General features: G+C 37.1%; 2 protein-coding genes across 5 annotated transcripts; one reads left to right on the forward strand and one right to left on the reverse strand.

Annotated features, from left to right (window-relative positions):
• Nucleotides 1-749: 749 nt before the first annotated feature.
• On the forward strand, nucleotides 750-11528 carry LOC141646742 (elongation factor G-1, mitochondrial-like). 3 transcript variants are annotated; one of them, XM_074454678.1, is made up of 20 exons: nucleotides 750-1311; nucleotides 3067-3288; nucleotides 4459-4580; nucleotides 4661-4811; nucleotides 5051-5122; nucleotides 5558-5653; nucleotides 5730-5818; nucleotides 5947-6013; nucleotides 7051-7089; nucleotides 7306-7366; nucleotides 7722-7831; nucleotides 7918-8061; nucleotides 8159-8280; nucleotides 9171-9296; nucleotides 9489-9609; nucleotides 9814-9914; nucleotides 10229-10289; nucleotides 10608-10661; nucleotides 10753-10871; nucleotides 11229-11528. In XM_074454678.1, the coding sequence occupies exons 1-19, from the start codon at nucleotides 910-912 to the stop codon at nucleotides 10855-10857; spliced, it is 2265 nt and encodes a 754-aa protein (XP_074310779.1). In that variant the 5' UTR covers nucleotides 750-909; the 3' UTR covers nucleotides 10858-10871; nucleotides 11229-11528. The 3 variants fall into 3 exon arrangements, with proteins under 3 accessions (XP_074310779.1, XP_074310780.1, XP_074310778.1); XM_074454679.1 differs by having other exon boundaries at nucleotides 10753-10861; XM_074454677.1 differs by lacking the exon at nucleotides 11229-11528 and having other exon boundaries at nucleotides 10753-10970.
• On the reverse strand, nucleotides 11492-15626 carry LOC141646743 (uncharacterized). Of its 2 annotated transcripts, none has more exons than XM_074454680.1 (8): nucleotides 15382-15626; nucleotides 14740-14816; nucleotides 13781-13822; nucleotides 13292-13333; nucleotides 13100-13183; nucleotides 12855-12942; nucleotides 11892-11989; nucleotides 11492-11763 (listed from the first exon to the last, which is right to left on the reverse strand). In XM_074454680.1, the coding sequence occupies exons 1-8, from the start codon at nucleotides 15563-15565 to the stop codon at nucleotides 11731-11733; spliced, it is 648 nt and encodes a 215-aa protein (XP_074310781.1). In that variant the 5' UTR covers nucleotides 15566-15626; the 3' UTR covers nucleotides 11492-11730. The 2 variants fall into 2 exon arrangements, with proteins under 2 accessions (XP_074310781.1, XP_074310782.1); XM_074454681.1 differs by having other exon boundaries at nucleotides 11492-11754; nucleotides 15382-15623.
• Between the last annotated feature and the right edge of the window lie 1201 nt (nucleotides 15627-16827).

The raw sequence follows: 16827 nt of genomic DNA on the forward strand, positions 1-16827 counted from the left end.
GTCGAAAGCGTACTAAAAGAGAACAGTACGACCTGTCTTAAACCTGCTATACTAAACCCCAAGGTAAATCTCGAAACGCCCCTAAACAGACTCCAAATAAACCTATTCTACGGTCTAAGTTTATTGGTGACAATACTTAGCAAATTACGATATAAAACGGTCATATAATCGTACAACTTACCTTAGCTAATTTAGGGAACGATGACGATGGAGAAGGAATAAAACGATGATGATGATGATGATGATATAATGATAGCGGTGACGGAGTACCGTGATGTTGATGACCCTGAGTCCCAAGCAAATCCCGCACCACGCTCTCTTCCTCTCAGCTTCTTTTGTGTTTTTTTGTCTTTATGAGTATAGAAATTCAGGAGTATATATATTTAGGTTAGGCTGAGGTTTATTATTATATTAATAATACTAATATTTAAATAGTGTGGGCCGTGGGGTAGGTTAACTTCTATTATAATAATAACACCCATAATATTAATAATATAATATAACTATTATTATTACCCTTTACCTTTACTATCATCATTCCGTCTCACCCTGTATACAACTGAATATTATCCAATTATTATTTAACCCGACACGATTATCGAGTAGTAATTTTATTAACAAAATATTTACTATAATAATTATTAATTAAGCTCCCAAAGTACGGGGTATTACACTTGATCAACACGTGAGTCGTGACGCATCCACACCATTTCAAATCAAATTGGACGCAAAAATGAAAAAAAAAAACATTTATTTATTTTGTTTGTAAAAACAAAAAATAGGGTTTAAGAGATAAAATGCGAGCATGAAACCAACACAGCAAGGGTTTTACTGAGACGAACTCCATTTCCCCGACAGATCAACTACAATCGCCATTGTTACTGCTTCACCATCATCAACCTCACAACAATGGCGACTCGTTCATCCAAAACCCTAGCAAATCGCCTCATCTACACACTCTCCAACTCCCAATCTCTCCACCACCACGCGCCGCCGTGTACGGCTCTCCTTAGCCACAAGCTTCGATTCTTCTCCGCCGGAGCTGCGGCGGCGACGCGTAAGAATGACAAGGCGTCGGTATGGGAGGAATCAATGGCGAAAGTCCGGAATATTGGAATATCGGCGCATATTGACTCAGGGAAGACTACGCTTACGGAGCGAGTATTGTATTATACTGGTAAGATTCATGAGATCCATGAGGTTCGAGGCCGAGACGGTGTTGGTGCGAAGATGGATTCCATGGATTTGGAGAGGGAGAAAGGGATTACTATTCAGTCTGCTGCTACTTACTGTACTTGGAAAGATTTCCAGGTCCGCTTCTTTGTTTAATTTTTCGGCATTTTTTGATGTTTTCGGATGTGTGTTTGTAGTTTATGTTGATGTGAATTTGTGTTCAATAGCGCGATATAGGATGTAGCATGGTTGATGTGAATTTGTGTTCAGTACCGCTATATAGGATGTAGCATGGTTGATGTGAATTTGTGTTCAATATCCCGATATAGGATGTAGCATGGTTGGTGTGAATTTGTGTTCAATAGCGCGATATAGGGTGTTATGTTGAGAGGTTAGCTAGTTTGATATGCCTATGTACCATCCAATTCGCGATACTTTGTTAGCCGAGTAGTGATATATAGATTTTAAGCAAATGCCGTGATAGAATACAGGCGAATTACAGAGGAGTCACACTTGTGGTTTAGCAAATCAGGTAACCTAGGTGTTAACACAAACACACTTGTTCGTCAACCGTCTTAGCCTCTTTGGGCAAGTAAATGAAAAAGGGAGGGGGAGGGCAATAAGGATCCTCTGTCCCACTTTGGTGTTCCATTATGTGTGTCACTCCACTTACATCTTGACACATCACTTAATGCAAATAAAAAATATACCACAAATACGCTAATGTGTTGAGTTGTCAAGATGTGTGTGGAGTGGGATACAGAATGGGACAAAAGATCATCACGGGGGTGAAGGAATCATTTTCCCTTATTTGGGGGGGGGGGGGGGGAGTGAAGGAATCATTTTCCCTTATTTGGGGGGGAGTGAAGGAATCATTTTCCCTTATTTGGATAAACGATTTTGAGGACGGGGAGGTAGTTTGAGGGGTCAATTTTCTTTGCCTATCTAATAAAAAAACCCTCGATAGTCCGGAAAATGACTACAGAAGAGCAAGCTCCTTTCTTCTCTCTTCCCTTTTATTCCCTCACCTTCCCTTTCCTTGAGTATTTGTATCCAAACAAGCCTTGAATAACAACAATGGTATGACGATGGCAATAACATGCTATTGAATACCATTGTAGCTCTGAACAGAGGAAACAGGATCTATTTTTGCCATCCTCCTTGGGTTTGGGAGTCAACCTTCTCATGACCCTACCTCCGTTCCTTCGACTAGCATTCTCTTTTCCTCTTTTCTCAGTCTCCACTTTCCACTAACTGGGAACCAAAATTAGGACGTTTTCTCTCACTCACCCCCCACAATTATTTTCCCTCCGCATACCACCCTCTCATCCTTTTCTCTCTTACTTGTTTACCCAGACAAGCTGTACAGATTTTTTCCCATGCTCAGTTTCACTCTAAATCCCTATCTTCTGCATTTTTTATGCCTCTTTTCTTTATTTATTTCTATTTTCTCCCAGGTTATAGTATTGTAGTACAATTCAGCTAGTAGTTTAAGCAAATAGTTATAATGAATTGAAATTTTAAAAAGGCTGAATCTATGTACTTTTCCTTCTTATTAAAACGCTGTTTGCATGCCATTTTATTACAGTAAAGACCACCTGAACTAGGAATAATGTGCCGGGATATTATTAATTAAGAGTTTGACTCTTGTTCCACTTTGTGAAATATCTGAGACGTTAGATATTTTGTTGATCATGGTAATTTTTTAGTAGACAATAAGACATTACTCAGTTGGGCTGGTCTTGCCTACAATTTTGGTTGATGCAATATCTTTGTATTCATATATGCTTTCCTATGAGCTGTAGGTATTACCATTTACCAAGATATGAAATATGTTGTTTTTCAGTTCAATCATTTCGTTTCTCTCTTACTCTTTAAAACTCCTCACTACAGATCAATATAATCGACACTCCAGGTCACGTTGATTTTACCATTGAAGTAGAGAGAGCATTACGTGTGCTCGATGGCGCTATTCTTGTCCTTTGTAGTGTCGGTGGTGTTCAAAGTCAGTCAATTACTGTTGATCGGCAAATGAGAAGGTATGAGGTTCCCAGGGTTGCATTCATCAATAAGTTGGATAGAATGGGAGCAGATCCATGGAAAGTTCTCAACCAGGTATGCACTAATTTTCGAACTTAGATTGGGCATTGATTTGTATCCGTATAACTGTGTAAGCGTCACTGAGTAAATGTGCGAGTATCTGTTGTTTCCCTTGCAAGTTTCTCCTTCCAGCTATTGGTATTAGAAGGAATAATTGTTTAATAATTTAACTGGAGTAATTTGTGGCTGCTTTTCAAATATACTTTAGGGGGAAACTTTTTTGATGCCCAAGTCCACTATGCCAATTAATTAAGATGTCTTTTTAATGTATCAGTAACCAACACTATGTATTACTATGTCCATCTGGTTGGAGTCACTACTTTTCCTTATTGATCTGTTGAAAAGACAAAACCCTAGGAAGAGTAGTTTTTTTACAATATGGCTTTGAGGTCTAAATTTTGACGGTTGTGTACTTGTGTATGTTTCTCTCCCTCTTTTTTTTTAATTTTTTTATTTTATTTACTTGCTGTCTGTTTGTCTGTGGCTCTACTTTCAAGGTCATTATTTTCTAATTTCTGATTGAGTTTATGTTACATTTGTTTTTTACTTTTTTTTGAGGATAAGTTACATTTTTTTTTTGTCTTTGCCATTTTGACTGTTTCTGAATTTCAAATTTACGGTTGCCAGAATAGGTTTTCTCATTGCATATTATATTTTACCTTCCTGTCACTTTCTCATTTGAAAAATAATTTTCACTTCTGGTATTGTGCTCTTTCTTGTAACCTGAAGTTTCTGAGGTTTCTCTGCCTGCATTGCCACTTTCGTTAGTCTATAGTAAATCCTTAGAGACACGGGTAGGTGTACAATTCTATGATATCTTTTGTACGTGGGTGTCACCCCCTTGGCTCCTTTTAATTAAGATTATATCTTACTTATAAAGAAAGGATGAGTGTTCACATCTCTACTGCGTTCTATCTTGTAATCTGAAGTTTCAGTGGATGCTCTGCCTGCATTGCAACATTGGTTAGTCTGTATTTCTGTAATATGTTCTTACAGGCATGGGTGGGTGTACTTGATGCATCTTTTGCTCCAATTATTGTACCCCTTGAGGATATTGGTTAAGTCTGATCATATTTTTGTTCTCTTCTGAGATGTGTTTATGTATTAATTGTTCTCATATTGAGGACATTCAAGCCTGGGCTCTTGCGAATACTGATTTTTGGTTATGATTTTCCGACCTTTTAGGCTAGAGCAAAGCTCAGGCATCACAGTGCTGCTGTTCAAGTACCTATTGGCCTTGAAGAGGATTTTGAGGGTCTTGTGGATCTCGTGAAACAAAAAGCTTACTACTTCCGTGGGTCAAGCGGGTGTGCATGCTATCTCGTTAGTCAATGATACGGCTCAATACTAAAGACTCTTCTTTATTACTAAATTGTCTAATTTTCAGTGAAAACATGGTTACGGATGAAGTTCCAACGAACATGGAAGCTTTAGTGGCTGAAAAGCGGCACGAGTTAATAGAGGTGGTGTCTGAGGTTGATGATAAATTGGCCGAGTTGTTTCTTGCAGATGAGCCTATTTCTTCTTCTGATCTTGAGGTAAGTTGATGATGCATTTTCTTGAAATGACTCCGAATCAGAGAGTCCCGTGATTCTTAAAAATAGAGGTAGTTTTTGTTTTGATTCGAACATATCTGATTAAAATTCGGTTGTTTAACATGGCAAGGTCTCGTAACTTGTGCTATGGAGCTATTTGAATGGTGACTTTAGTACGAGAGCTCTCTTATTTATTACGGAGTATTTGATAATTATTATTAATATTATATTTTCTTGAGTAGGATGCTATCCGAAGAGTGACTATATCACGGAAATTTGTTCCGGTATTCATGGGGAGTGCATTTAAGAACAAGGTATGATGGTTTTTATTGTATGTTAATCTTGTTGCAATTATCCCTTTTGTTTTGTTGCCTATATTGAGTTCTTCATTAGACCTCCACTCACCAAAAGTCAGTTTTGGTTGTGCCTATTGTCTTAGAGTCTAAGGTAAGCGTGGCTTCCAGGCTTACTTTGAATAAGCAAAAGCAAAAACCAAAACCCTTTGATGTAGTTAGTGTAGCCCATGGCGGCTTTACTACTTTCAAAAATGTGAACCTTGGATAGTTGAATTCGTTTCCAGTCACCACGGCCAACAAAGTGGACATTATCATAAGCATTTTAGTGAAGGTTTTCGTAATATTTTTGTTTCTGCTCGTTTACCATATGTCAAAGAAACCCTATTCTCCATCCTCTTTTTGAATTCTGATAGTTGTCTATTTTATAATTGGTTTGCATTTCTTGAGTAACAGGGGGTACAATCACTTCTTGATGGAGTCCTTGATTACTTGCCATGCCCCACTGAAGTCAGCAACTATGCTCTTGATCAGAACAATGATGAAGAGAAGGTATTTGTCCTGCCCATGTCAACTCTAGTCTGATAGAAGTGATCAAATTACTTTCTGACCGTCCTTTACTGGTTAGGTTATGCTATCTGGGTCTCCAACTGGACCTCTTGTAGCACTGGCTTTTAAATTGGAAGAAGGAAAATTCGGACAATTAACGTATCTGAGGTATTAAAAGGCAATTTTGTTGAGAAGTCTTGTTTATGGTAGTTTTTATTTTTAATGGAGTAGTAACTAGTAAGCCATGTGTTATACATCTATTATTCATATGGCATGAGTCGTTTAAATTTGTGCAGAATATATGAAGGTGCTATCAAGAAAGGCGACTTCATACATAATATCAATACGGGCAAGAAAGTTAAGGTATAGTATCTTTACTAATATCATCATTGTATATATTTTACTCGGAGAAAGGAGGTGGGATGCCTATGAGTCTATGACTCTAGTGGCATTCAAGTTACATGTTTTTTTTGGTGTTTATGTGCTGTTTCAGCTATTTGAGCAAAACTTCAGACCCTCAAATCTCTAGTCTCTTTTCAACTCGAAAGTTTCATATGGGTGATATATATGACACTTGATTAAGTTCGTGAGTGCATTTAGTCACCCTTATTTTCTATAAGGTTTGCTTGTTTTTTATTCCCTCCATTTCAATGAATAATCCCCATTTGACAGTTTTAGTGAGGAGAAGAAAAGTCTAATAAGAATGTATTAATTGAAATAGAGGGAGTGTTAAGCATATATTTGAAGGGACAAAATGATTGTTATTTGTACCTTGTAACTAGTTTCCAGAATGTGATAGTATGCTGTGTATCATTTTTCTACATCATTGTGTAAATGTGAGGTTGATTTGTACTTTAACATGTCCGTGTTATTTCAGTGTAATCATCAACAATCTACATGATTAACTGTGATAGTTCCTTTGTTTGCCCTATTAATTAATTTGTCCCCGCTAATTTTTTTAGCTTTTTTATATGATAAATGGCTCACTAAACTGTGTGCACTTCTTATATTGTTGTAAGTGTTGATTGATGCAACTCGTGAGCGTTGATGAAATTTAAATTGGAAACACCCTCGTTATTTTGTTCAAGATAAGAGTAAGGTTATGTACGTTTGATTCCTTGCTCTTCCACTGTTAGTTGAGAGTCACTAGGGTAATGTTGTTGCTGTTGTTAGTTTTAGTTTTGTACGTCCTTTGGCACTTCAGTAGAGCAACTATTACCGACATTATCGGAAAATGTCTAAATTTTATCTGGTGTTTTGAAAGGGTAGTGGGCAAGCAACTCCTCCTTTTCCTTTTAAGCTGTTGTAGCATGTAGAAGTATTATTTCATCACAATTAACTTGGTTTTGTTGACTTGATTATAGCATCTGTCTAATGTTCCTTTTCTTTTATAACTGCAGGTTCCTCGTCTTGTTCGGATGCATTCTAATGAGATGGAGGTTAGTTCTTACTTCAATGAAACCTTGGCAAGTTTATCTGGTTCAATGTTTACTCGAATTTGAAGAATGCTTCTTGTGGGGTATCGAATGTTTGTCACCCATGCATGTCCACTGGTTATCTAGGCATCCAGTTCCATTTTTCAAATTGTTAGAAATTTTATGCTAAAAGCGGGGGTTGTTTCACTTGTTAGTTGACTTGGAAATCTAATGTTGTAGGACATTCAAGAAGCACATGCTGGGCAAATTGTTGCCGTATTTGGAGTTGATTGTTCCTCAGGTTTGTGCTCTTTGCCTTTCTTGTTGTATATAATTAAATTAAGGATCTCTGATCTACTTATCATCATTGTTTGTCTCCAAAGAGGCTTCCCTCCAAGTGAAGGAGTGGGGTGGCTTGGACTTGCACATCCTTTCTCATTCGAAATTAACCGTCGACGAGCCATTTTAATTTAGTTCACTGTATTCCAAAACCAAAGAACAACAAATCTTTGATATCCCGTTAATGGACAGGACATGCAAGTCAGCTTTAACAAATTTTGTATTCATATAACCTGTTTCTCCATCTTAACAATTCTTCGTGAGCTGCTCTCTTGCACTCTGTCAGATTTCTTATACAAATTTGTGCTTAATACCAGGAGACACTTTTACCGACGGTACAGTGAAGTACACTATGACATCCATGAATGTTCCTGAGCCTGTGATGTCTTTGGCTGTTTCACCTGTTTCTAAGGACTCGGGAGGGCAAGTGAGTACAGAGAATCAGCTATGTATTTTCTGTACTCGACTCAGTAATCTTATTTCTATTCTTGCTGAAGTATCTACTTTTGACAGTTTTCGAAAGCTCTCAATCGTTTCCAGAGGGAGGATCCAACCTTCCGTGTCGGATTAGATGCGGAAAGCGGACAGACTATTATTTCAGGGATGGGAGAGTTGCATTTAGCCATTTATGTGGAGCGCATCCGACGAGAGTATAAGGTTCTTAACTTCTTAATATATTTAAATTGTCACTTCTGTGTAAATAAAAAAGTACCTACTTGTACATTTCAGATATATCGTCTTTCTTTTGCTGTAGGTTGATGCCCAAACAGGAAAGCCTCGTGTTAATTTCAGAGAAGCTATTACTCAACGCGCTGATTTTGATTATATACATAAGAAGCAAAGTGGGGGTCAGGGGCAGTACGGTAGAGTGTGCGGGTAAGAATTAACTGGACTAGAAGACAGAACATATGCGTTTTTAAGTTTTTGAGAATAATTAATCTGCTGGCAGGTGCCTTGTTTCTGGTGTGACCTATTGTGGTAAAATTAAAAAGAGCAAGTAAATTTCATAATAACTTCTGTAGTTCATCAGTCTGGAATCAACAGTAGGATCTAACCTTGAATGATTTTCCTGAAAGCTGTTTCACAAATTGCCATAATTTATAATTCAACGAGGAAGTGACATTAAGTATAACAACTAAGCACACAGTATTTCAGCTTAACTACTAAGTAAGGGTTAGTACTATGAGCTATCACAAATGTACTTAACCTAGGCCCTAGTACTAATCCTTAATTAGTAGTTAACCCTGGTCAAGCCACAAGCCATATCTACAAATGTATGGGATTCACTATTGTGAGCAAATCGCGTATTCGAATTGGACATATTACGAATATGGTAACCATGGTAAGGAGAGACAGTGTGTATGAGGACAGACATAAACTTCTCCTCTCTGAGGGATGGGAAGGTAGGTGGGAAAATCACCAGCTGATAGGGATGAAGTAGAAGAAGCCAAATTATCTTTATACCATGTTATGCGTATCAAATGATCAGATTGTGTGTGTTGTGTGTATTCACACAGAGTGGGGCTGAATCCGCATGCTTATGTGGGCCATCATATCAAAGTTGAGTTTTTTTGGAAAAGCCTATTTCAAGACCTTTATATGGCGACCAAAATGCGACTAGGTTTCCAGTAGACTTGACCTTCCTTTCTGTTAGGAAACGCTTTGAGTTTGAAAATTGAGAAAATGCCATTGTTTGAAGTTTGCCGGCTAGTCATTTTGAATTTGTCTTCAAGCTAATTTGGCTCATCATGCTGCTTTTGTTGCAGATTTATTGAGCCACTTCCTCTTGGATCGACTGATAAGTTTGAATTTGAGAATATGATGGTAGGGCAAGCTATTCCATCAGGTTTCATACCAGCAATTGAGAAAGGATTCAAAGAAGCAGCAAATTCGTGAGTATCAGTATTTTATTCCGTCATCTAAACTCTAAAGTCTAAACTGTAAAGAAGAGTTCCTGCCTTCCTGGTTGTTCTTAACACACCTTTTTCTTTGTTACAGTTTCTCCGGGTGTGGTAGTGGTGGTTTACTTAATAGTGTTGCTTTAAGTTGGTTTTCTTATAGTATTGAAATTGAACTTGACGTAGGGGTTCACTTATTGGGCATCCAGTGGAGTATATTCGTATTTGCTTAACAGATGGCGCAGCACATGCTGTAGATTCCAGTGAGCTTGCATTCAAACTGGCATCCATATATGCATTTAGACAGGTCCCGCCCATGCCTAAATGCTTTAATCTTTTGTCTTGTGTTTCTTTGCTTCATATTTCTGGATTAACCTAGTTTTGGTGACCCAAGACATTCCTCAAAAGAACTAAACTACTAAAGTATAGATGGTTCTTAATTATTGTGTGAACATGCTTATGTTTTCCAGTGTTTACCTTTATATTTGGCTTTTATGATCATACTTAACAGTGCTATACGAAAGCTAAGCCCGTGGTATTAGAACCAATAATGTTGGTGGAGGTGAAAGTACCTATGGAGTTTCAGGGTTCTGTGACTGGTGACATAAACAAGTGAGTTCCTTTCTTAAGTTAAACTTCCCCAAGTAATGCTACAATGTAGGATTTTCATGTAACCACGTCTTTTGAATTTTCACTTTTAACATTAGAAAAATTGTTGTATAAGATTTTCGCAAAATTAATTTGTTCATGCAATGTTAATTATTTTCTTGATGTAGTCAAGCTACATTAATGTTCAAAACTGAACATTGAGTTTTTCACAGAAGTCTTATGTTGTGACTATTTGTGAAATTTTGAAAGTTTTGTAGTATGTAGTTGCTATAAATTATAATCTCTGTGCCTAATATATTTTGTTGTTTGATATAAAGGAGGAAAGGTATGATCATTGGCAATGACCAGGATGGTGATGATTCTGTAATAACTGCGCATGTAAGCACCTCTTCGCTGACTGCTTGATTTATTTCACCTTCTATTTTCTATGTAATTGTGGTGAGAAATAAGAACTACGGAGTATGATTTTCCCTAAATCTCTGCCTGATGCAACATTGTAACCTGTTGGGCTGTTACTTTAGATTAAGGGTTTGAATTTTGGCCCCGTTTAGTTTTTGTTCCAAGATAGGCACTGTCGTAACTCGTAAGTATTAGACCCTCAATTAATTGGAGGGAAAACAATGTTTACGAATTACGAGACAGTCGTTTCATTACGAGACAATTGTTTGAAGACTTTTTCCCCTTTTCCTTTTACAGGTTCCTCTTAACAAAATGTTTGGATATTCCACCGACCTGCGCTCGATGACACAGGTGAATAAATCAGCTCTGGGATACCTTTCTATGTTCATTGTTCAATCCGTGATTGGGATGTGTGATCGTTTTCTTTTATTTCAAATTGCAGGGAAAAGGTGAATTCACAATGGAATACAAAGAGCATTCTCCGGTTCCTCAAGATGTGCAAATGGAATTGATGAATGATTACAAGCTCGCCAAGGGAGAACAGTAACAATGTAACATTCTGTACGCCTTCTACGACCAGCTTAAATTAGTATAGATACCAATTTTTGATAACTAGAATGATATTTCATCGTATTTTTAATAAATTAAAAACTTGCCCTATATCTGAAACCACATTCTCTACATGTCTGCATGAAGTGTAAATTTGAAATCAAAAACTCTGACTCGTAAAACGTGTACACGATTTACTGGTTTGTCCTGAATCTAATTGTAATACTTCTCGTGTCTTGTAAATGGGGGCAAGAGTCCAGTTATTTGATAATGGATAAATGGTAAACATCAATTATCGGATCAGACAAATTAAAAGGATTACGTAAATTGTTTGATGAGACAGATCGTGTTTTTTTCGGGTTTAATCAGATCAAGCATATTAGAAGACGGGTAACTATTGCTCATGTGGTGTGGCGCCACAGCGCCACTGCTCAAGTATGGAGGACAAGAGAAGCTGATTGTATGGCACAAATTTGAAGCTCTTATCTTTTTGGTTTACTAGTTAAGAGTTGTACGACTGTACCTATTTCTACAAACATTAAAACTTTGGAGAGACGGTCTCTCAATAAGTTATTGAGAGACCATTTTTGTCGTACTCATCAATTAAATATTCTTGAAAATGGTCCTCCCAATTTATGGAACAGTAATTGATAAGCTTCGATTAGCAAAGATAATTTGTGTTCAAAAATTCATAATCTGAACTAGTAAATAGTTCGGTGGTTCGTGTTAAACCACCCTCTAAGAGACCAAATCCATGAACCTCCGCCACAAATGGCATATTATCGCAAGGGTAAGATCCACGAATGGGACTAAGCTGAGACAGGATTCTTTCTCGTTATGTCTAAAACAATCCTTGCCGAACATTCCTAACTCATGTCTCCTCCGAATCTCCCGACTCTCCCGACTACAATAGAAAAACAAAAACAAAAACAAAAACAGAGTAAAAGAACTAAGAAACGATAGAATTAGTTAACAAAATGAAGATTTAAAGAGAAGATGACGGAAAATAAGAACGATAATAGGCGTACTTACCACCATCTCATGATCCCCCATAACCTCATCTATTACCTCCTGCAATGGCCTATTGGAGTTGTTTGGGAGATGGGCAGCGAACACTGCTTCCTCTAGATCTGAAACATAATAACACACCATTTTAGAAACCAGCTAAAACCGGAGGGCTACGATTCTGTAAATCGACTACAGAAATGCATTTTTTTTTCCTGAGTGAAAAGAAATGCTACATCACTAAAAATGCACCATGTTCTTATTTTTTTTATTTTTTTTTGAGAAAAGATCATTATCATTAATAAAAAGTCATACGACATCTACAACATATGCCAAGCTCAATCGGATACAAATCGATTACAACCATAGGAAATAAATTCTTGTTAAAAGAATGAAACACTGCAACAGAGTCTCTATCATCGATTCGCCGCAAAAGGCTTTCATCCATAAGAGGGTCTCCGAATCTTCCTTGACGAGTATCCATTTCTTCTGACGTGATTGATTGTAGCCATGAATCGGACAAAATATGTAAAACCATACAACGATCTATAACAACGCTGATCTTCTGCTGACTTATTAGAAAACTACAAACGAACCAGAAAACGAAAGCTCTCAAACTGAGAGAAGGACACCACCGATAGACGGGGACAGAGCCCTCAGAAGGAGAGACGAAACAAAAACGAAAACGGAAATTAAACAAAAACATAAAGGAAACAAAGCGGAACACAGGAAAAAAACGGAAGCCACCGCCTCCCTACCAACCCACAACACCGCCAGATCCAAGCACCACCCTGCCACACCACCTCAACAAACTCGTCCGATAAGATCCGAACAGCCCACATACACCACGCAGACCGAGAGGAACGGGCAGACCCGTACGATCCAGAACCGGGTGTGGGTAAGAAAGGGGAGGAGGGTTAATCGGAAGAGAGGAGACGGGTCGCCGGCACCATGTTCTTATTTTGTTAACTGTTTTAAGCATTGTATTACCTGTTTCTTCAAAGCCGTCAATGAACATCATCATCTCTTCACCAGTTAGCCCTGAGAGAAAGCATAGCCGAGGTACTGATTTTGCAATCTGCGCAAAAGAACACAGTAAAACATCGAGATCTTCAAGGGTAAATTATATTAGGTAAATGATGTTTTTTTTGTTAGAGAGAAGTATGATACCATATCAACTGATGCTGTATTATATGACGAGAAAGCGTAATAGACGAATAAAATTACTATCTAACCTTCAATTTATCCAAGCTCTCTTGCTTGCTGTTCAATGCGTCCGACAGGGACCGAGTGATCATATCTTCTGTGCAGTATATAACCTGTTTCAACGCCGAGACATATATCCTCCATAAATGACGGCAAATTCAATGTGTTGTCAAGTTTGTTCCGAGACATAGAACAGAAGGATATAGAAACTTGAACCATACCTGTAAGAATTCCCCTTCCAAATCCTTCAGGAATTGCTTTATCTACAGCCAGGAGAAACATTTTTCATCTTTAGAAAATGAGTAGCATTGCAGATGCTTCGAAAAGAGAAAAACCGGGAAATTCATAGGAAACATGAGCTACTGCCCATTTAGTTTAAACTCATAGGAAATGTCATATGAACAGAAACTCATAGAAGACGTCTAATATTTGCGCGTCTGAACAGTAAACTCACAAGCGTGTACCTGAAGCGGCAAATCTGTCAGTTTTAACTGTTTTTTGCAATTTTGCAAAGCTCAAACTTCATATTTAGGCTTCAAAACATTTTTAGGGCAAGTATGGTAAGGAGGCTTTTGGGTAATCCTACCATGTCGGAGGGCGTTTGTAATTCGTGCTTTATATAGAAGTAACGAATGAAACGAGGAAAAAAAGGAGATGTAAAGCTGGTTTCTGTATATAATTATGACTGGCAGAGTAGTTAAGGTAATTACCTTATCTGCCTCTTCAACTCCGAATCCGAGAAGCAATATGGCCTGTAAAAGCAAGACATTATTTCTCATGTCTAATTCAGAGAGAAGACATTCACTACAACGACACCGAAACCATTATCATTGTGCCTTAAACTCTTAAAGGCTCCCCCTTATGACTGGTTAACAGGTCTTATACATTATTACTGTGTTGAAAATTCATGGATGTAGTTTACGTCTTTTCGACTGATCAATGATCAACCAAAAGTGTTATTTTCACAATATAAGAAGCTCAAACAGTATAAAGAGTCAATTTTTGTCTGTTCCATCATTATATAGTTAGTCATTGGCTCCATCGAAAATGAAAATAAAGCACATACATTCTCATTAAAGGAATTCCATTCGGGAAACCCTTTCCTATAAAATGCTGTTCTTGGCCGATTTAAGCGACAGTCCCCTAAAATTTGACAGTCATAAGAGGATACAATCCCAAACGCTGCTCTTGGCCGATTTAAACGACAGTCCCCTAAAATTTGACAGTAATAAGAGGATACAATTCCAAAAGCTGTTTTTAGCCGATTTAAACGACAGTCCCCTAAAATTTGACAGTCATAAGAGGATACAATCCCAAACGCTGCTCTTGGCCGATTTAAGCGACAGTCCCCTAAAATTTGACAGTAATAAGAGGATACAATCCCAAAAGCTGTTTTTAGCCGATTTAAACGACAGTCCCCTAAAATTTGACAGACATAAGAGGGTACAATCCCAAAAGCTGTTTTTGGCCGATTTAAACGACAGTCGTCTAAATTTGACAGTCATAAGAAGATACAATCCCAATTGAAACCAGTAGTTGATTGACAGTCACAAGATTACCACCATTGGCTTCAAATTCCTAGGCATAAGTGCATAACTGAAAGAACTATTACAGCCCTTTCATTAATATTTAAGAATAAAAAACTGCAACTAAAATAAAGCAAGCTCACCGGAGGCCCGAAACCAGGATCTTCATCATTAATAGGAACAAACTTTGATTCTTCTTCTTCTACATTACTAGGTAGTCCTGTTTAATATCATGTACAAGATATCATAAAAATAGTTCACTGGACAGCATTCATATATGATGGATCAATATATAGGTCTTGTTTAGGACGGAGATATCCGCTTTATTTCTAAAAATAGTAAGGACAATTTCTTTTGTATTCCAAGACAACTTTGTTTACTATGAGTAGCAATAACAACAACATTACCACAGTGCATTGGTGGAGCGAGGGGGGCTCGCCCCGCTGAAAATTGAAAATTTCAAAATTTTTAGTTAAATTTTGGAACTGTTTTCAAGTTTAGATTATGACATTACTTATCCGTCCCCGCTGAAATTTCTCGCCGCCCTAACTACAAATTCTGGCTCCACCACTGCCATAGTGCCTTGCAGGTTCCCGAAAATTGTGGGGTACGGGGATCTGATAAGCTGTTTTCGAATGACCCATGATAAAAATTGCGTCAAAAAACGTTACTTCACAACAAAGTTTAATGAGTCATGCAGTGAATAAATCCCTCGGAGAACATTACACTACAACAGTAAATCAGTAAATGTCAAAGTAAAAAGCAGGTGAAGTAGGCATGCATACCTTCAGAAGAAACTCTGAGTTTATGACAAACTTTGTTACAGACGGAGTAAGAGTAAGAAAATGGAGAAGCTGAGGGAGAAGTACTTGTAAAGAGGGATGATAATGGTGAACATAGTTTGGGAAAATGAAGATATGAAGTAGTGATTTCATTGATGCAAACTCCATTAATACTATGTGTGGCCATGGCTGTTTGTCACACCTACTGCCTTTTATCTACTTTACCCACTATATATTTCATTATTTCTCATCCATTTATCCAATGTGGGACATTTCATTTTTAACAAGATCCTAAAATGGTTCGAACGGGTCAGGTCGGGTTAAATTAGTTTGAATTTTTATCATGTGTCATTTTGAAATATTATGTTGCTAGTATAAGGGGTAAATCTGTACAAGTTTGATTTCTTTTTATCTGTAATTTGTAGGAGTCATTGAGACATTAGGGTAATATAATTATTTATGAATAGGCAAGTTTTGGCCTAGAAGAATTCGAGTATGTTAATTTCACTTGAGTTGATTTATATACATTTACTCGGAAGCTTGACAGGAGCTGTAACTATGGGGTAATATTTTTTTGGGTGCTGATTTTCGTAGTACATATTTTATTCATCGTAGTACATTATTGACAATTATGCCCCTTTTATTTCCCCCTTCATTTTCTCTCTCTAATCTCTTTCTAACTTATTCTCTCTAATTAAACACACCTATTTTCCATTGATAAATTCAGTAGTGTGTTCATAACTTTTTTACTTCATTGAAAATTTATTTTTACAAACACATAATTGATAAATAACTTTTACAAACGCATATATTGCATTCATAAACGGAATACTAAATTGAAAAAAGATGAAAAAAAGATCTAATTAAACTAACAACACCTACGCTGCTCACCTTTCTCTTCCTCCTGTAACGTTGTATTCATAGTCGCATATTTCACCCAATTAATCGATAATGTAGAGTTATCTTGGCCTTTAGATTTACTCAAGGGGCAAGCTTCTATTTCTAATACGTAAGTAGATTTCTAATACGTTTGATGGGACAATGGGACATGATAGTTTGAGTTCTAAATTGCATTTGAATGTTATGTGTTTCTTTGATAAGTAGATTTTCAAAGTAAATGATTGTAATATCTTTGAGAATTGAATATAAACGATGATTTTTCAATTAATTTCAGCATAAACCCTAATTAAAAAAGATACAAAATTATAATAGAGTCAATTTGATTATTAATGATAATGTGTTACTGAATTAAATACTTGCTCCATACTCGAATAATCATTCATAATTGAAGAATTCTAAGGTGATGAAGAAAGTTAAGGATTTAACAATAGGGAGAAATTAGAGAGAATTAGGTTTGTGTTTTTTAGCCAAGGGTAAAGGAATGGAAAGTTTAGTGCAAAAAGTACTGTAATAAGTAAAATACGTACTGCGAAAATAAATTACGTATTT

Source organism: Silene latifolia, chromosome 3, assembly GCF_048544455.1.
Source record: "Silene latifolia isolate original U9 population chromosome 3, ASM4854445v1, whole genome shotgun sequence".
Taxonomy (NCBI): domain Eukaryota; kingdom Viridiplantae; phylum Streptophyta; class Magnoliopsida; order Caryophyllales; family Caryophyllaceae; genus Silene; species Silene latifolia.